Genomic DNA, 20,831 nt, shown 5'->3' with positions numbered 1-20,831 from the left:
AAATTGAAGTAAAGTAGGAGACCAAAGTTGAAGATGAACCAAAACCATTTTCCAAGTCTGTCCTTTCCAAACCTTTTAGGAAGTAGAAATGATAGTGTCGAGTGCATGTGGAAATAAAGCAAGTCTGTCCTTTCCAAACCTTTTAGGAAGTAGAAATGATAGTGTCGAGTGCATGTGGAAATAAAGCATGCATCCCATAATTATACATAGATTCGGTGGCAGAGCATGAGAACCACCTTGTCTTTTTATTATTATTATTTTTTATTCCATTTCTAAATTTTTCAATTTTGTATTACATAACTTATTAACTAACCATGGAACCAGTTTAAAAGGTTAAAATAAATTAATCTCTATTTATTTATTTTATATTGGACCAAAATTGTCAGAGAGTTTAATAATGGGATTGACCAACAAAATAGGTCGGAACCAAAAACCTAACCAAATTCGGCCAAAGAGTGGAACATAAAAAATACGTAGTTTTAATTATTGGAAATATGTTTTATATTCTGTCTTCGTCCTTCACGTCCTTCATGTCTTGTTGTTCTATGATTCGTTCCTGATCCACGAGAACTGTTTGTTGCCCTTTACTTGTTTAGTGACATTTGTGAACGGTCGTACGTACAGGTTCATTTGTTTACGACCCTTTTTTTATTCATTCAATATTCCAATTATCATTTTAGCAAATATCTCTGTCTTTTGGTTAATGACATAATCTTGAAGGGAAGAAAATCAAAGAGGTGTATTGACTTTTATGTTATTGATGGGTAGGTTTTAGGTTTGGTTTAGGGGGCGGAGTCTTTGGAACATGAAAAGGAGGAAGTTCAACGGCTCCCACTGGGCACTGTTTGTGCTGTTTGTCGAAGAAAAGACCCAAAAGAAGGAAGCTCAAAGTGTTTTTTTATATGTCCACTCTGACCCCACCAATAAAAAATCACCTCTTTTTTTTCTCAACTTGCCAAGTTTGGTGTTTTCATAAAATGATGTTGACCCGAGATAGCTTACGAGGTGAGGTAGAAATCCCTTTCCGCTCCCTCGTCTATTCTCTTTTTAAACGAAAAATCTTCATCTTGACTTCACAAATTAAATAGATATTTCTAATGTTGACGTGGTATGCATTAAACAAAAATGAGTATCCATATTCATGTAGTAGACAGTAAGTTTCTTCATATGCCACGTTCTAAACACCCTATGCTTATAGGAGCAAACCAACTCAATTGAATTAGGTTTGGATAGGATTAATATATCAATAATAAAGATGGGAAAGTGTTTAATGTACGTTAATTGAATTAGGTTTGGATAGGATTAATATATCAATAATAAAGATGGGAAAGTGTTTAATGTACGTTAGTAAATAAATATGCAATGATATGTTTATCGAATAACACTTTTGTTTGTTACTTTTGGCATGAAATAAGAGAATCTAAGTTGATTAACCCAATTTAGGAATAACACTTTTGTTTGTTACTTTTGGCATGAAATAAGAGAATCTAAGTTGATTAACCCAATTTAGAATAAGAATATTGCATGCAATTCCAAATGGAAGGTGGACAAAAATAAAATGGTTTGAAATTTTGTAATTCATAATTAACTAATGAAATACTTAGGTAGTAGTTATAAAATGCACCAATAATATACAATGTAATTAAATAAAAAATAGAGTTGACTTAGGGTTTCTTTTCCATATCTTTTGGATAAGTTTAGAAAAATGTTGAACCAAACGTCTCTCGAACTTATTGTCCATTTGTGTTTTGTCCATCTTGACTCAACTCGTTTGAGGTGGCCTTTTGAGCATTTTGGCCTAATGACCTCTCTATTAGACCTAATCGAGTCTCGAGTCCTATATAATTTCAGCTTAAATCTGATTCGGATGGGTCTAACTAAAAAAAAAAACATAAAATTGAAATTATTGTTATTAAAAAACATATTTAACGTTAATTTTTAGAAAGTAGAAATAAATATCAAAGTTCTGCAAAACGACATCTGACACGCGACTAAAAGAAAAAACTGTGTGTGAACAATTGGGCTCAGCTTGACCCGGCCCAAATTTTGATTGATTCTTCGCTCCACCCAATTTCACGGCCCAAAACTCCACAATTTTTTTTTTTTTTTGTATTTGATTCATTTTCCGGAAAAAAAAAAAGGAAAGAAAATAATGGTTTATTTAACTAAAATATTAATTATAATTAAAATATTTTAGTTATTTAATTGAAATTGTGTGCTAAATAAATTATTTAAAATCAACTCTTCCTTTTAAATTTCGAAACTATACGCAATCAACCGATAGGCTTTATTATTATTATTGAAAGGTCATTGTGATTATATAATATATATAGAGAGTTCAAAATTAAATTTGTAATTTAATTATTAAAATTAAAAAAATGAAAGTGACATCCACAAATTTGACCATATTCATTTGATTTAATTGATTACCTTATGAAATGGGTAAAGGAAACCAATGTTACCGGTACGGAAGGTAGCCGGTAGAGACAAGGAGGTCCGTACAATTATTAGATGCATTGCATTTAGAGCTGCCTCTCAATGTCGGCCGCTTCATTTTCATTTCACTCGGTTTCTAAATGTCAAAATAAACCTTTTAGCTATTTTTACCTTTTCTTGCTATAAATATTCTTTTACTTTAATAAATAAATAAATAAAAATTATCCATAAAATAGCGTTAGTTTTAGATGATACACGTTTGTTTCAATAACGGTACATAAAGTTACACTGTTTTGACGAAAATGACCCTACATAAACTACCATCCATTCAACTAAGGCAAAATAATGATTGAACATGGGACTTCACAAATTTAAAACCGTAGACAAAAAAAAAAAATAATAATAAAAAAAAAAAAAATCACTAATTTGAATTAGTAGTAATTTTAGAGTTTTTTTTTTTTTTTAACGAATTTAAATTTATGTTTTTTTTTAATCGAAAATACATGCTTGAATTTTAATAATTATACCTATTTAATTTTTCTTATTTAAAAGGATATCCGCTCCACCTTTAAATTTTGAATCATAATTATATTTTGATTAAACTAGGGATAAAGCGTGTAATGTGCCATTTTTTTTTTATTTATAATTATTCAAATTATGACCAAAATATTAGAGGGCGTGTATTTTGCTAATTTAGAAGGGAAATAAATTATTTATTATTGTCGTTTTTAAACAAAAATGACTTATTTTCTATAAATGTTACTGTGTAATTATTATTATTATTATTATTATCATTGCTATTATTGTGGATGATCTGATTGGAGATGAATTGGGGTGAACAACGAGGAGAAATCTCGGTTCATCGTTTGATTCATACAGGTAATTTAGTTGAAAAATCGAAATACAATTCTTTTGCTAATTCCAATTTCTATAGACATTTCGACAAATTTGAAAGGGTCAGTGTCGAATCCCTACTCCATGATATAGCCAAACCCCCGCGCTTTTCTATTCATCGTTCCCAAATTCTGAGGTGTTTCGATTCGAATTGCTGGTTCCTTTTGTTTTCACGATTTTTTATCGCTGTACGATTCTTTGTTCTTCCATTACCCTAATCGCGTCCGGTGATAGCGCCAATGGCGCTTCTTAGATTTTTCCTTCTACTTCGTCGGCTTCGTTTCCTTTGACTCCTAAAAGTATACCCGACTTTCCGCCTGTTTCATGGCTGTATTTCTTCATTTGCTGTGGTAGTCAACATTTACGGCCTCTTTCTTCAACTCGTTCGCTTTCTGGCTAGGGGCCTTTGGTGGGTCTGCGCTCGTGCTTCTTGTGGGGGCTCTTTTCCTTCTTCGGCGGGTCTGATTTTGCTGAGAGGTAAAGGAAATTACAATTATTGAATTGTCTTCTCTTAACTTTTTTCTTGTGTTTTTACCTATTTAGATTTCGGGTGCTTCGTATTGGCCTTTCGTTAGTCATAATTTGGGTCGTTTTCTGAAGGTTTTGAACTCAATTGGGTGCTTCGTATTGGCCTTTCGTTAGTCATAATTTGGGTCGTTTTCTGAAGGTTTTGAACTCAATTGTCAACTGGGGTTTTCCTGATAAGAGGAGTAGTCTTCTAGCTTTTCTATTCTGGCTATTATTGATTCTGAAAGGTTAATTATTATTATTTTGGGGGCATCGGTCAACATTGGAGGTAGTTCGTATTTTTATTGGGTGGTGGTTAATTATTATTATTTTGGGGGCATCGGTCAACATTGGAGGTAGTTCGTATTTTTATTGGGTGGTTGAGTTGGAAAGTTTGGTGTTCTTGGATTTTGATCAAACATTCTCTTTTTGAAAGATCAATCTGCCTGTTGTTTTGAGTTAAACTTTGTCGGTGAAGTAGATTCAAGTTTGGAGGAGTCTGAATTTGATCTTCTTTTGTTTTTTATTTTCACTTTTGAACAGGTTCATGGATTCTCTAGCATAATGGGAAGTACGAAAGATACCAAAATTCTGTGCAGTTCTTACTTTCCTAGGCCGTGTTCTTCACCCTGTTTGATTTCTGAAAGATACCAAAATTCTGTGCAGTTCTTACTTTCCTAGGCCGTGTTCTTCACCCTGTTTGATTTCTCAGGTCTAAGATTGTTCTATTTGAGTTATCTGTCTGGATCTTAGCAATGGATTCGAAAGGAAATGAGGATAAATCGCTGAACTCGAAGGATGCTAGTATGGGAAGCATTAGCAGCAAAGATATGATATTTAGAGCAGATAAGATTGATTTGAAAAACCTGGATATGCAGCTGGAAAAGCACTTGAGCCGTGTTTGGTCCAAGAGCGTTGGCGTTGAGACACAAAAGCCTAAGGAGGAGTGGGAGATTGATTTGTCTAAACTCGATATTCGATGTTGGCGTTGAGACACAAAAGCCTAAGGAGGAGTGGGAGATTGATTTGTCTAAACTCGATATTCGATATGTCGTTGCTCACGGGACTTACGGGACGGTGTTCAGGGGTACATATGACAATCAAGATGTTGCTGGTAAATGTCCTTTACGATTCAGCTTGGAATTCTGTATATGCAAGCTTCAAGCTGCAAGATGTTGCTGGTAAATGTCCTTTACGATTCAGCTTGGAATTCTGTATATGCAAGCTTCAAGCTGGGTGTTTGTTAGACTTTAATCAAAACATCGTTCTAAAAATTTTCATCGATATCGAATTATCGCTGAACTGTACTTTTCTTATTACAGTAAAGCTATTGGACTGGGGGGAGGATGGTCTTGCCACATCTGCTGAACTGTACTTTTCTTATTACAGTAAAGCTATTGGACTGGGGGGAGGATGGTCTTGCCACATCTGCTGAAACTGCTGCTTTGCGTGCATCGTTTCAGCAAGAGGTTGCTGTCTGGCACAAGCTTGATCATCCTAATGTTACAAAAGTACGAACTTCTGCTTCAAGTTCTTATTGTGAATGCTTGATGTTCATACACGTGACAACTTTTTTACTATATTTTTCTTGCTTCAAGTTCTTATTGTGAATGCTTGATGTTCATACACGTGACAACTTTTTTACTATATTTTTCTGTATATGAAACTTTCTTTTCTTTGCCTCTTTGACACTGTTTTCTTCTTCTTCGTTTTTGGTACTCTGGTTTTTGAGCTGGGTAATGATTATCCTTTTTATCTTTGATAACAGTTTGTTGGAGCTTCAAACTCTGGTTTTTGAGCTGGGTAATGATTATCCTTTTTATCTTTGATAACAGTTTGTTGGAGCTTCAATGGGAGCTACAAATCTTAAGATTCCTTCAAATGGCTCTTCGATGGATGGTCAAAATTCCCTTCCATCTAGAGCCTGCTGTGTTTAAGATTCCTTCAAATGGCTCTTCGATGGATGGTCAAAATTCCCTTCCATCTAGAGCCTGCTGTGTTGTTGTTGAGTATCTTCCTGGTGGCACATTAAAACAATACTTGATAAGGAACAGGAAAAAGAAACTTGCCTTTAAGGTTGTGATTCAAATAGCTTTGCATCTCTCCAGAGGGTAAGTCTCTTTCTCGCTGTTGATCAAGCCTTTGCTAGACAATTTGCTGATATGGATTATAACCAATTTTACAGGCTTAGCTATCTACACTCCAAGAAGATTGTACACCGTGATGTCAAAACTGAAAATATGTTGTTAGATAGTCAAAGAACTCTCAAAATTGCTGATTTTGGGGTTGCCCGTGTCGAAGCTCAGAATCCAAGAGACATGACAAAGAACTCTCAAAATTGCTGATTTTGGGGTTGCCCGTGTCGAAGCTCAGAATCCAAGAGACATGACTGGGGAAACTGGTACTCTTGGATACATGGCCCCAGAGGTATCTTTCATTCTGTTCTTATTATATGTGGTTATTAGGCGCTTGCTCTGTTGTTTTACCATGTGTCATAGCATTTAGCACCGCATGTAGATATTCTCTTATTAGGCGCTTGCTCTGTTGTTTTACCATGTGTCATAGCATTTAGCACCGCATGTAGATATTCTCAAATTATAAATGGCTTTAATGTATCGAAGAAAGTCTACTGATTTTAAATATTATGTTCTTCTGTATCAACCTTTGGAGACCCAAAAATCTCTATATTTTGGTTTACTTACTTCTTGGTGGCTTGTTCTGCCAACCTTACGTAATGACCTAAATTCACCGTTAGCAGATATTGTCCTTTTTGGACTTTCCCTTTCGGGCTTCCCCTCAAGGTTTTTAAAACGCGTATGCTAGGGAGAGGTTTCCACACCTTTATAAAGAATGATTCGTTCTCCTCCCCAACGGATGTGAGATCTCACAATACACCCCCCTTCAGGGCCTAGCGTCTTTGCTGGCACTCATTTCCTTCTACAATCGATGTCGCTCCCAATTCATCCCCTTTGGGGCTCAACCTCCTTGCTAACACATCGCCCTTCTACAATCGATGTCGCTCCCAATTCATCCCCTTTGGGGCTCAACCTCCTTGCTAACACATCGCCCAATGTCTGGCTTTGATACCATTTGTAACGGCCCAAACCCACTGCTAACAGATATTGTACTCTTTGGGTTTTCCCTTTCGGGCTTCCCCTCAAGGCTTTTACAACGCGTTTGCTAGGGAGAGGTTTCCACACCCTTATAAAAAAAATGTTTCGTTCTCCTATCCAACCGATATGGGATCTTACATATACATTCGTTCTGAATGATTTTCGAATAATTTTAGTCAAGGTGTGTTTGCTCAAATATGTTCGGAGTTTTTGGGCAAAATGAATAATAATTGATAATAATCATATCTATCGTCTAGTTTCTGTATAGTAGTAGGAACTCACAGTGTCAGTGTCTACTACCATTATAGGTTCTTTATCGTCTAGTTTCTGTATAGTAGTAGGAACTCACAGTGTCAGTGTCTACTACCATTATAGGTTCTTGATGGGAAGCCGTACAATAGAAGATGTGATGTCTACAGCTTTGGCATCTGCTTATGGGAAATTTACTGTTGTGATATGCCATACCCCGATCTTAGTTTTGCTGATGTCTCATCTGCTGTTGTTCGTCAGGTATGCTACTTTGCATTGTATGAAATCAAATGTCTCTTAAATTTCGTGTTCGTTCCCATTTGTTTTATGTTCATACCAAATGTCAAAGGAGCAGCGTAGAACATGAAAATAGTGTCAATACCAAAGAACTCAGTCTTGTTATGATCTCCATGTTTATTATGTATATAGTCTATGAAGAAGATCATTTTTGTTTTTCCAGAACCTGCGACCTGATATCCCAAAGTGCTGTCCTAGTTCTCTGGCTAATGTGATGAAGAAATGCTGGGATGGCAACCCATCCAAACGCCCTGAAATGGATGAGGTTGTCAAAATGTTGGAAGGCATTGATACAAGTAAAGGAGGTGGGATGGTTTCTGATGACCAAGTCTCTAGGTGCTTCTGTTTCGGTACGCCCCGCGGTCCGTGATTCGTTCATACTCATCAATTGAATGATGTAGAAATAAAGTAGAGTCAAAACTAGGTGGTTTTTGTTTACTTTTGCGCATTTGTGATGTGATAATATTTCCTTGTAGCTGCTGAAAACTGCTCTCTCATATTGTGACTGCAGTTACCAAGCTTTCTTTGCCTTCAGGACTTGTCAATGAAGCGTTCTCTTCCCAATAGTTTTTATTTATTCTTTTGAGAATCTGGTCGTTTTAAACTTGTCAATGAAGCGTTCTCTTCCCAATAGTTTTTATTTATTCTTTTGAGAATCTGGTCGTTTTAAACTAGTATGGTGTAGATTGTATAGAACAAACACAGCCCAATTCATTTGTTTATTGAAGCATTAGTGTCCCCGGAATGATATTTTCTCTGTTAAGTTTCTGCTTCATCTCTGTCTTATTCAAATTCAAAACTTGGGAAATAAAATGTCTGTCTTAGGATGAGTAAACCCTACTTGATAAGGAAGCGTTTTGGACGACGGTTCAACATATTAACTAGCAACCCCCTTTCCTAGCTTTTGTTCTACTAGCAGTAAGCTCTGCTCCGTCCTATTTGATAGAAGCCAGATTTTGATACCTGACGAACATCCAAATTTGAATGAGTGCTCTTATTAGTTATGACTTTTGTTTGACATTTTAGCTAAGCATTCGGGGTATTAGGGCCTGCGTAGATGATTAACATGCTTTTTCGGCCTATATTGAGCTTTCAAGAGCCAAGTATATATCTAAACGATTTTTGATATATGTCTTCCATCTTTCAGCTTAATGGAATCTAGAAAAAGACATACTTACCTACCAAATCTAAGTGGCAAGATACATGAATTTATGGATCAAAAAGCTTAATATAGTAGAAGTAGAGATCGAACCAAAAGATGATTTGTACCATGAATTTATGGATCAAAAAGCTTAATATAGTAGAAGTAGAGATCGAACCAAAAGATGATTTGTACCTTATCTAATGAAATATACTCGAACTAAACTTGGGTTTGCAACTTCTCTCCCAGACATGGGTTTGGCTTCGGTAGTCTACTCACTTTTCAAACGCCCTCCAATAACACTATATTTGAAGCTATATAGTCGATGAATTTGAGATAAAATCCGAAACAGAGAAAACAAACAAAAGGTAGCTCCTTTGGGCGACCAATCTCGAAGTTGTGCATGTGTGGCGAAATCGACTTGCTTGCAGTTGCTGCTGGGTTACAAGTGCTCTGAGTCAATTCTTCATCCAAAACAAAGTGGGTAGCTTCACAGTGCAACAACTGACACACCGTAATGGCGGCAAATCTTCATACAACCGTCTCTGTGACGCCGAGCTTCATCATACCCACCGCTCAGAATGACTCAAAGCATATCGCTTCCCTCCGTTTTCAAATTGGGTTGTTCCAAAATTGCAAAACCATGGATGAACTTCGACAATTGCACTGCTACGCGTCGAAGCAGGGTCTCATTCGGAAACAATCAACTGTAACTAAGTTGATTTCCACTTGCGTGGAAATGGGCACTTTAGAAAGCTTGGATTATGCTCGAAAGGTATTCGAGCTCTTTCAGGAAGACGACGAAGCAAATGTTACTGTTTTCATCTACAATTCGTTAATTAGGGGATACTCTGCTTCAGGGCTTTGTGATGAAGCTGTTTCATTGTACATTCAGATGATCGAGACTGGGTTTGTGCCAGACAACTTCACATTTCCATTTTTATTAAGTGCGTGTGCAAAGACTGCTGCATTTTCAGGAGGGGTTCAACTCCATGGAGCTCTTACGAAGATTGGTTTGGAAGGAAATATGTTTGTTGCTAATTCTCTGATACATCTGTATGCAGAAGCACGAGATTTTTCGTCTGCTCGGAAGGTGTTTGATGAAATGCCTGAGAGAAATGTTGTTTCATGGACCAGCTTGATTTGTGGTTATGCTAGGACAGATTCTTCCAGTGAGGCTGTGGCTTTGTTTTTCCAAATGATCGAGGCAGGCGTTAGACCCAATTCTGTCACAATGGTGTGTGTGATATCAGCTTGTTCCAAGTTGAAAGATCTTGAACTGGCCATGAAAATTCATGCTTATATCGAAGAGTCCGAAGTGGAGCTTAATACTCATATGGTGAATGCACTTGTGGATATGTACATGAAATGTGGAGAAACTGCTGCTGCAAGGCTACTATATAATGAATGTGTTGATAAGAATTTGGTTTTGTGTAACACAATCATGTCAAATTTCGCACGCCAGGGCATGCCGAAAGAGGTACTTTCTGTCATGGTAGATATGTTTCAGGTAGATCTTCAACCCGATAGAGTTTCGTTGTTATCAGCAATCTCAGCATGTGGGCAGATGGGAGACTATCTACTTGGGAGGTGCTGCCATAATTTTGCTTTAAGAAATGGGTATGAAGGTTGGGATAACATTTGCAATGCAATGATTGACATGTATATGAAGTGTGGAAAACAAGAAATGGCCTACAGAGTTTTCCACGGTATGTCAAATAAGACCATTGTGTCGTGGAACTCATTACTTGTTAGTTATGTTAGAAATAGAGATTTAGAGTCGACAAAGAAGATATTCAATGAGATGCTTGAAAAGGACATAGTATCATGGAACACAATGGTTAGTGCTTTGGTTCAAGAGAGTATGTTCGAGGAGGCAATTGAACTCTTTCGAGAAATGCAAACAAAGGAAATAGAAGCAGACAGGGTGACGATGGTAGAAGTTGCATCTGCATGTGGATATCTAGGAGCTCTCGAACTCGCCAAATGGATATATGCATATATCATAAAGAACAATATCGACTGTGATATGTTGCTTGAGACAGCCTTAGTCGATATGTTTGCTAGGTGTGGTGACTCTCGTAGTGCGATGAAAGTGTTCGACAATATGGATAGAAAAGACGTCTCGGCATGGACAGCAGCCATTGGAGCAATGGCTGTGGATGGGAATGGAGAGAGAGCTATAGAACTTTATAGTGAGATGCTAAGACAAGGGGTGAAACCTGATCAAGTAGTTTTTGTAAACATATTAACAGCTTGTAGCCATGGTGGTTTTGTGGAACAAGGGCAGCTCATATTCGAGTCAATGAAGCAACATGGAATCTCCCCACAGATTGTTCATTATGGTTGCATGGTCGATCTATTAGGCCGTGCAGGTAAGCTAGAAGAAGCTCTTGACATTATAAAGAGCATGTCAATGAAACCCAATGGAATTATCTGGGGATCTCTATTGGCTGCATGTCGTACTCATAAAAACGTCGAACTGGCTACATTTGCAGCTGAAAGGTTGGCAGAAACGGCTCCAGAAAGGTCTGGGATTCACGTGCTTCTATCAAACATATATGCGTCGGCTGAACAGTGGGCTGATGTTGCTAATGTGAGGCTACATTTGAAGGAGAAAGGAGTTAGAAAAATGCCTGGTTCAAGCTCAATCGAAGTCGATGGAGTTATTCATGAATTTACCTCGGGCGACAGATCACACCCAGAAACTTGTCACATTGACATGATGTTGAAAGAAATCACCAACAGGCTTGGGGATGCTGGCTATGTTCCTGATTTAACCAATGTTCTGCTTGATGTAAATGAACAGGAGAAACATTATCTACTCAATCAGCATAGCGAGAAGCTGGCGATGGCTTACGGGCTTATAAGTACAAAAAAGCACCTGCCTATTCGTGTCATCAAGAATCTCCGAACGTGCTCAGACTGTCATGCATTTGCCAAATACGTTTCAAAAGTTTATGATAGGGAAATAACAATACGAGATAATAATAGGTTTCACTTCTTTCGACAAGGGTTGTGTTCATGTGGTGATTATTGGTAACAGAATTCTCAGATAGGAAAGAATTGTAAAAGAAAATATGCATCTTCACTATTGATTTACATTCGATCTCTGTGAAACTTAAGAGTGCTTTTCTATCTGTAAGCTACAAAAGTAAATGCAATCAACTACTTCACAGACAGACACAACAATGGACAGAAGAGGCAATGCTAGAGCATGTTCTATGTCAGTTGATAAGAAACCTGCACATTCAAGAGCAGTGTGACTAAAGAACTATGTTGTTTCTATTACAATTCACATAGTCAACGCAAGTTAGTCTTCTAGAAATATGTTATAATATCAGCATAGATCAGAACTTAACTGAGAGCAGCAGCTTTCATAGTTGGGGGAAAATGGAGTCAACATACACTTCGTGCATTGAGTCCGATAACCAGAGCTTAGCAACATGATGATGTGACGAGGTGCGCCGATGAATCTCTTCAACCAGCCATACAGTTGCTTCAGCTTTACTCGGATGAATTATGGTATCCAATGGCTTATATTCATCCACACTTCCGAACCTTAATTGATCCCACTGTTTGAGTTGAATGTTAGTCAGGTAATGCAAAGGCTGTCCATATAGCTGCTTTATAGATTTGCCTAGTCCCATCCATGTTGTAAATGGTATAACAGATCCACGGTATGCCGGGATCGGGATCTGTTTCATGTATTCTTGATACATTTCTGCCCTTTTAATCAACATGTCTGCATATCATTAGATGACATTTCACAGAAGATCCTCTTTTCCAAAGCTTATGGATGTGAAAATTTATATATAGAAACTCTAAATTTATCTCACGAAGTACTTCAAACTGTTGGTGTAACAAAGACAAAGATCAAATTACCTTCAGATGTCATCTCCTTTGCAGGAATTTTGAAGTCATCAATGGAGGGCTTGAACTCAAATCCATCATTTTGTCCTCCTATTTCTGAATCAGAGGAAGAAGATTCACCTGATGAGATAACATCTACCTGTTCATTCCATGGCATTGGCCTCTTCATTTTATAAAGAATGGAACTCTGGAGAAAAAATATCGTGGTTACTAATAAATAACAGCTTTAAAGTTTCAATCTCATGTTCATAACAAAACTTAATCACGGAATTGGAACTAATCACCCCATTGGGCCATCACTATCTTACTATCACACATTCCCATTCCCAAAGAACACCTCGCACATGCAACTATGAAGCAATGCACTCAGTTTCTGCCAAGGAACAAGCTCAGATTATTACTACACTCAATAGCCATCAATATCTAGGGCAATCTCTAAGAACTAATGAAATTCTATTACGACACTGCATCAAACAATGAAGCAACATTCTGGAAAATCCACACACAGGATGATATCCAATAAGAATTGACATCTCAAACAAACAAAATGGAAGAACAGAGAGGGTAATGGATAAATGGGAAGTCAGAGTGATCATGAGGTACCTTCGTATTTTGAGAAAAGAGGGAGAGCTTCGAATCGTAAAGCCGAAACTCTTCTGTTATCTGGGTTTCACCACGGATAATCAGCCGAGCTCAGTAACGAATCCAACGAGCTCGAATTTTGGAAAACGTTGCAGAAGCTTTGGATGGAATGGCTTACGGAGTATCAAACACCTTATGGTAGTTTCAAGTGGGCAAAAGAACAAACACCTTGTGGGCATTCAAGAGGAGAACATGTACATGAAATGTGAAGCCCATCTTAGAAGCCCGTCAATTTCAGGCCCAAAATCTAAGCCCATAATGAGTTTTTTTAAAAAAAAAATTAATTAATTATTAATTATGGAAATTACAAAATTGCTTAATTTGGAAAAAAGAAAATGTTACAATGATTATGTTGGGAGTAGCATGCTTGTATGTTCGGCCCATTTTCATATGATTAGCGTGCGGGTGGAAAGCCTTTATTTGTTTACATTAATATTATCATTACTTCAATAAATATAAAATTAACTCCAAATTAATAAATAATTATGATGGTGATGGAAGTTTGTAATTTTGCACGCCCAACACAACGCCCTGTTTGGCTGCAGGCGTCTAATTTGGCAAACATTTCTTATAAGGGTATGCAAATCTTTTCTAATAGACGTGGTTTAAAATTTGACTATAGTTTTACATTGACTTTAAACACGAGAAAGATCATATCGTGAGTATATATGTAACACTCGAATAAAGGAAGAAGCATATGAATGAACCGAGACCACGTTCGAATAGGAGTGATCCTACCCATATCAACAAAGTGCATTTGCTTGGAGCATTTCTCCCTTAGATGGCATATAAGGACAAAAACATGTTTAAAATTACCCATGTTAATTTGTTGGCTCTAAAATGTCAAGAAACTCTAAAACAACTTTTTTTTTTTTTTGATGAACGAGTTTAGACATGATGATCATCGGCACATAAATATTAATATTCTATGAGTAAAGTCGAGCAACAAAAGGTTGCCCGACCCACGATTTAAAAAGAGCTCCAAATAACCTCAGGCACGGTTTAAAAATAAAAATATTATAAATTATTCAAACAAAACTACATGTTCAATCCACCCGAACACTCAATTTCAACCCGTTCACATAGCAAAACAACACCCATGAGGAAAAATTGATCCAAATAAAACAAAACCCAACTCATATTTGAGCCTTGGAACAATCCTAAGCCACCATTTATGGAAAAAGAAGAAGATGAACAACAATTCAAAGCATGAGTAGTGGAGAATAGAGAGTAAATAGGCATTGACTACGAGACATAAGAGGAGAAATATGAATGGTGGAGAAGAGAGAGGACATATTTTGGTTATTAATTATTAAATTACTATTTTAGTCCCGTATTTAAATAATTAAATTAAATTACAAATTTAATTAGTAAATATTTAAGTTGATGTGAAATAGGTTTTTTAAATTTAGAAAATGCATAATAAATCTCTAAACGTTCACGTTTATATTATATGGATCCTTAAATTTAAAAAATTTTGGACTTATTAGGTATACAATTAAAAAGTCATAAAATTCGTTGAAAAATTAAAGACCTATTATAATAAAATTTAAAGCATAGGAACTTAATAATTATGTGGACCATGCATCCAAACTTAGGTTAAAATTAAAATATAAACTTAAAACTATAGTCTAAAATAAAATTATTTAGTCGAGGGTAGTCACATTTTCCAATGAAATATAAACTTAAAACTATAGTCTAAAATAAAATTATTTAGTCGAGGGTAGTCACATTTTCCAATGATTTAACGTGGGTAGATATATTCCTGGGCTTTATGAGTGATTTTGGGGTCCAAAAACACAAAATTGATTGGAAGAGACAAATTCATTTTTACTTTTTTGACTGTTTGAGAAAGAAGAGTATATTAATTTCTCATGTTCTTCTTTTTAATCCATAGTGGGGCCCACATATCTTAAGTAAAGAAGAGTATATTAATTTCTCATGTTCTTCTTTTTAATCCATAGTGGGGCCCACATATCTTAAGTTAAGCATCTATTAAAATTTTTAAATAAAACATATAATTACTCATTTAAAAAAATTATCAAAGGATAAATAAATGTATACTTATAAGTTATTAAGATTTAAAATATTCCATAAAGGAAAGTTTAATATTGGCGGTGGTGGTGGTGGTGGCGGCGGCGGAGACGGAGGCGGTGGCGTCTCTCCGGCATTGATTGACTCCTGAATTCTCGATTTTGCCCCTGCAAGATTCACTGGCACAGGCTTTGTATGTGGTCAGGGAAACAAAAAGCAAAAGCGCCAGTCAAATCTTCTCTCTTATTCCTCTTTTTTTTTTTTTTTTTTTTTTAATTTAAATTTACTTCCTTTTTATTTTTATCAATTATTATATTTACGTGGGATTAATATGCTGCTTTTTTTTCCACGGAGTTTTTTTTCGAGATGAAATCTCAGCCGTTCATCAAAAGTAGCGTTGGGATCATCTGATATTATTGAGTTGTAAAGGTATGTATGGATTCATTTGGATGTTATTGAGTTGTAAAGGTATATATTCATGTGATTTAATAATCTTATGTTAGATTATATTATAAGCTGTTATTGAGTTGTAAAGGTATATATTCATGTGATTTAATAATCTTATGTTAGATTATATTATAAGCTTAGGTTATATTAGTTAAATTTGTAATGCATGCAAAATTTGATTTAATCTTATTATATACAAATTGAAAAATAATGAAAAACATTTTTCTATTAAAAATTCTTAAAATATTAAAATGGTTCATAAACCACCTTAAAAATTTAAAAATAATACGATGTTCATAATAATTTATTAATATTATTTTGATGAAGTTTTTTTTTATTTTTTATTTAAAATTAAAATTAAAAATGTAATTTTAAAAAGTGAAAAGATTAGTCATGAAATAATGACTAATTTATTTGTTTGATTTTCCACGTATAAAAATACTTTTCAAATCTTAACTAAAGTCAAAGAAAAATAAATGTATATTTGAAACCCACCTTTTAAAATTTCAAAACTTTGACTATAATTTAAATAAATGTTTAAAAAATTATTATAAAAACCCACCTTTTAAAATTTCAAAACTTTGACTATAATTTAAATAAATGTTTAAAAAATTATTATAAACAATTATTTATTAAAAATTTGGGCTCCATGAGTTTCTTTTTTAGTTTTATGTATCTCATTTCTTTTTATTTAATAAAGAAAAATATGATTATTTTTTTTTCTAATTGTTTATTAATTGTTCTTCTCACAATTTTTTTTTTTTTGGCGAAAATTTTGTTTAATTAAAAACGTAAAATTTTAACATGAAAATTAGTCTATGAAAGAAAATATAAAAAGATTTTATGTTATATTTATTATGAAATTAAGAAAATGTTTTATTTCAACTCAAAATTTCGATTGGGTTGGTGACCTAAACAACTTCAACAAAATAGGTTGGTCGTGTTAGACGAACACGACTCTCCACAATTGTATGATATTGTCCACTTTTAGTATAAACTCTCGAGATTTTACTTTGGACTTCCTCATAAGGTCTTACACCAATAGAGCTAATATTCCTCACTTATAAATCCATGATCGTTCCCTAAATTAGCCGATTTGGGACTTTCATCATCCAATGGGTCGCATTGACCTGACAAAAAATGTCAACATGTGAACAGACTTAAATTTTCAATTTAAAAAAAAATCAATCTAACCCAATTTTTTTTTTTAAAAAAAATTAATCCATGGGTTGTATTCGATAGTTTGAATTAGTTAGGCTCTCGAGTCATATGAACGAAAAAAAATTAATCCATGGGTTGTATTCGATAGTTTGAATTAGTTAGGCTCTCGAGTCATATGAACGCCCTTGTAAAAAAACAACAGAAAACATGAACAAGAAAGACGAAAGTTGATTTTGTTCTTTAAAAAAATTATATATAAGTGAATTCAGAAAACATGAACAAGAAAGACGAAAGTTGATTTTGTTCTTTAAAAAAATTATATATAAGTGAATTACCGTTACACAAAATTTATATTTATAAAAAATAAAAAATAAGAAAACACGAAAACGTCATCGAACGAGTCGCTATCGAGTGCCCAACTAAACTATATAGTGGAAAGAAAATTGAATTGGAAGGGAATCTTCCACCATGGATGAGAGTGCCCAACTAAACTATATAGTGGAAAGAAAATTGAATTGGAAGGGAATCTTCCACCATGGATGAGATGATGATGAGGAGGATGGAAGGTTTTACAAAAATAAGGGGAAACATATAACCAAATTGATTTATAGATGCTTTGAATTATTGGTTGAAAAGATGAGGAATGTAAGAAAGATGGTTTGGTGGGGGCCCATTTGAATATCTTCAAACCTCATTCATTCCAAGATACTTCTTACCTTCCCTTTTTCTTTTTCCTTTTTAATTTCATTCAACATGTTCGTGTTGAAGCTCGTTGATTTGTACCTTCCCTTTTTCTTTTTCCTTTTTAATTTCATTCAACATGTTCGTGTTGAAGCTCGTTGATTTGTAGGATGTGTTTCTGTGTAGTTTAAGATCTGTCTCGAGATTACTGTTTCGAACGGTTAGAATAAAACTACAATAGAAAAGACCCGTTTGATAACGTTTCTATTTATGTTTTGAAAAACACGACCGCGAAAAAACTACAATAGAAAAGACCCGTTTGATAACGTTTCTATTTATGTTTTGAAAAACACGACCGCGAAACAATATACTTAGTTTTGATACTAAACAAAGAGCGGAAAACAACCCATTCAATTATTTTTATAACCCATTCAAAACTGTTGTTAATAAAATAAAAACAAAAAATCTCTTTTTAGAATAAGGTACCAAATCCATATCAAGAGAAGTGGAAGAGGTACCTCATAATTTTAATTTACTATTTTCAATTATTATTATTATTATTATTATTATTTCCTTCTCTCTTTTTCTCGTCTTTTTAATTTATTATTGTTAAGGATATTTAGTAATAAATTATAGTTTACCATATATATTATATTTGATATTTTATTATAAGGCAAATATCTAATATTTGCCTTATTATCATAGGTATCTTTCCATTTATTGTTATTTCCATTTATTACTATTCCCATATCCTTGTAATTCATTTGATTATAAATAAGATAACTTTCACACTATTATTTATGTGTGTTAGATTAATCAAACATTCACAATTATTATTTTTTCTTAACATAGAAATATGTATCGAAAACACCAAGTGTGATCATATTTTTAATGATTTGATTAAATAAAAAGATTATATTTTTTTAATTGAATGGAGACTCGAAGATAAAATTAGATAATTAAATTAATAATAAAAGTGTTAAAATAAAAAAATAAAAAAAGTAAGAAAAAGAGTTGGGGAGGTAATAATTGGGGAGTTGAAATGGGAATAAGATTGATTTTTCCAATAGGAAAAGCAAATTGTCATGAAAAATAGTGCACCAAGAAATTGACAAACAAATGGAACATATTTCAAATTCTAACCCCACTTTGTTTTCTCTATTCAATGCCCACTTTCTCTTTGCTATTTTTTAATTTGATAGACCAACACGACTCTCCACAATGGTATGATATTGTCCATTTTAAGCGTAAGCTCTCATGGCTTTGCTTTGGGCTTCCCAAAAAGCCTCATTCCAATGAAGTTAGTATTCTTCAGTTATAAATCTATGATCATTCTCTGAGGTAGAACTTTCATCATCCAACACAATTCACTTTCATTTTTCCTCCGGTGTTCTAGAGAGAGGTTTCTTCACCCTTATAAATAATAGTTTGTTATCATCTTCAAGGGACGTGAATGAAGATTAATCCTATTTGTAATATAACATTAATTTCCAATATTTTCTTAATTTTTTAATAATTATTAAAATAATAAAGTTTTTTCCAAAAAAATAATTATAAGCAATGAAATGGAATGCTCAGCCGTAGCCTCACTATATTTTGTCCATTTAAATAATACTTTTTTTTTTAATTAAAAAGGCTTTTATTTATTTATTTTTATTTTTTGAGCCAACCAATGATGAGGAAAGGGAAAAGCCAAATGGAACCCATCACCGTCAAACTTGAAAAAAAAAAAAACGGTCAGGCTGGGACGACGGCGGTTGGGTGGTTTCGATGCTCAAGGTGGCAGAGCTGCCGCGTGGGCGGCGGCCGGAATCCTTATGCGCGTGGTCTAATTCTGACTCGTGTGGAAATTTTACATCATCCATTTTTTCTCCACACGCAAATTCATGTATTTAATTTAACACCTCCCCTAGGATTTCGGAATTTATCAATTACATAATATGTATATTTATTTGATTAATTTTCTTTTAAGTAATTTAATTACAGGGAAAAATTTATTTCGACTACTTGACCCGACATCAAATAATTTCTTATATATTAATTTTTCAAATCATTTATGACGTTGAGATACAGTTAGGACAATAATAGAATTGATTAGTAAGGTAGAATTATTTTTTAATATTGATATTATATTAAGCGGGTATTGTACCCTTTAAATGCAATGCAAGTATTATAATTTGGAGCTAAAAGTTAGTGGGAATGATATGAAAAGGCCCTACGCTACTAGAAGTAAGTTTAATCATTGTGGGTCATACCGTTCTATGTAACCTATAGTAATTATGTAGTGGTAGGGAAACCTTTGATGCTACACCAATATTAAATATCTTCTCCTTATACTTTATTTTTGTGAGAATATTCAAAAAAGGAAAAAAAAAAAAAAAACGAAGAACGATATTTCAAATTAATGAAATTTTTAAAAATTTTTTTTGTGTGTGTGGGGGAAGTTATTCCATCCTTCAAAATAAATTAAAATATCAAATATTCTTATATTTATACTATCATAAACTTAATTATATTTAAATATATTCTTAAAATTAGAAACATAATTTAATGTCTCTGTGTATTAGGAAATTAGTAAAGAAAAAGTTAGTCAAGTTCATAAATTTGGTAACGTATTTGAAATAATTTCTAAAAATAAATTATATACTTTTTTGTACTTGTTTCAATATTGCATCAAGAAGAAGAAACTAGGAATTTGATCCAACGATCCAGAATGAAAGAAACAGGATAATTTGGACCAAACATCCTCGTATTCTACAATGGCCTTAAACCAAGCAATGGAAGAAGGAACCAAAAAAGAAGGACCAAACATCCTCGTATTCTACAATGGCCTTAAACCAAGCAATGGAAGAAGGAACCAAAAAAGAAGGTGAATTTTGTTTGAAGTTCCCACATTATTGTCCTCTCCAAGTCAAAATTGGAAGCTAAAAAACATGGATATTGGGGCAGAGAGTGGCTTTTTCCCGTATCTCTTCCAATCATTATTGGGAACTAAAAAACATGGATATTGGGGCAGAGAGTGGCTTTTTCCCGTATCTCTTCCAATCATTATTGGGAAAAAGATGTAAAAACTCAATCTTGGTTGGTATGAATACAGTATTTGTGGTATGTAGCTGAGTCTTCTCCTTCTCTCCCCTGTCTTTTCGTAGCCATAAAAATGATAAAGTTGAAAGCTTGATTAGTTTAAACAAAGATGTAGCTCAACGGAGGTGGAAGAACACGAAAGCCAATGCGTTAAAGAAGGCATGGATGACCCTTTTTGTGAAATTACTGTGCCTTCTCCCGCAAACATTCCTTGACTCACAAAAGAACAAAACAAAAAACATTTACTACTCGTATACACATTTTGCTTTTAT

At 34.3% G+C, this 20,831-nt stretch overlaps 2 protein-coding genes and 1 pseudogene across 4 annotated transcripts; 2 read left to right on the top strand and 1 right to left on the bottom strand.

The window, feature by feature from the left end:
- Nucleotides 1-3,985: 3,985 nt before the first annotated feature.
- Nucleotides 3,986-8,071, top strand: LOC111474101 (annotated as a pseudogene).
- An 810-nt stretch (nt 8,072-8,881) lies between these two features.
- LOC111474105 (pentatricopeptide repeat-containing protein At3g22690-like) lies at nt 8,882-11,762 on the top strand. Its single transcript, XM_023119361.1, has 2 exons — nt 8,882-9,054; nt 9,089-11,762. The coding sequence occupies exon 2, from the start codon at nt 9,155-9,157 to the stop codon at nt 11,678-11,680; it is 2,526 nt and encodes an 841-aa protein (XP_022975129.1). The 5' UTR covers nt 8,882-9,054; nt 9,089-9,154; the 3' UTR covers nt 11,681-11,762.
- Nucleotides 11,323-13,291, bottom strand: LOC111474106 (protein RDM1-like). Of its 3 annotated transcripts, none has more exons than XM_023119363.1 (4): nt 13,114-13,291; nt 12,523-12,697; nt 12,000-12,382; nt 11,323-11,408 (listed from the first exon to the last, which is right to left on the bottom strand). In XM_023119363.1, the coding sequence occupies exons 2-3, from the start codon at nt 12,677-12,679 to the stop codon at nt 12,015-12,017; spliced, it is 525 nt and encodes a 174-aa protein (XP_022975131.1). In that variant the 5' UTR covers nt 12,680-12,697; nt 13,114-13,291; the 3' UTR covers nt 11,323-11,408; nt 12,000-12,014. The 3 variants fall into 3 exon arrangements, with proteins under 3 accessions (XP_022975131.1, XP_022975130.1, XP_022975132.1); XM_023119362.1 differs by having other exon boundaries at nt 11,340-11,425; XM_023119364.1 differs by lacking the exon at nt 11,323-11,408 and having other exon boundaries at nt 11,707-12,382.
- Between the last annotated feature and the right edge of the window lie 7,540 nt (nt 13,292-20,831).

Source organism: Cucurbita maxima, unplaced genomic scaffold (genome assembly GCF_002738345.1).
Source record: "Cucurbita maxima cultivar Rimu unplaced genomic scaffold, Cmax_1.0 Cma_Scf00244, whole genome shotgun sequence".
Taxonomy (NCBI): Eukaryota; Viridiplantae; Streptophyta; class Magnoliopsida; order Cucurbitales; family Cucurbitaceae; genus Cucurbita; species Cucurbita maxima.
Note: the sequence above shows the minus strand (reverse complement) of the source record. Positions and strands in the feature narration are given on the sequence as shown.

Bases quoted from the DNA above. Each gene is read 5' to 3' on its own strand.
- LOC111474106 (XM_023119363.1), bottom strand. From the start codon at position 12,679: ATGAAGAGGCCAATGCCATGGAATGAACAGGTAGATGTTATCTCATCA. The intron at 12,383-12,522 runs GTAATTTGATCT...AATGATATGCAG, and splicing joins AAAGGAGATGACATCTGAAG to ACATGTTGATTAAAAGGGCA.
- LOC111474105 (XM_023119361.1), top strand. From the start codon at position 9,155: ATGGCGGCAAATCTTCATACAACCGTCTCTGTGACGCCGAGCTTCATC.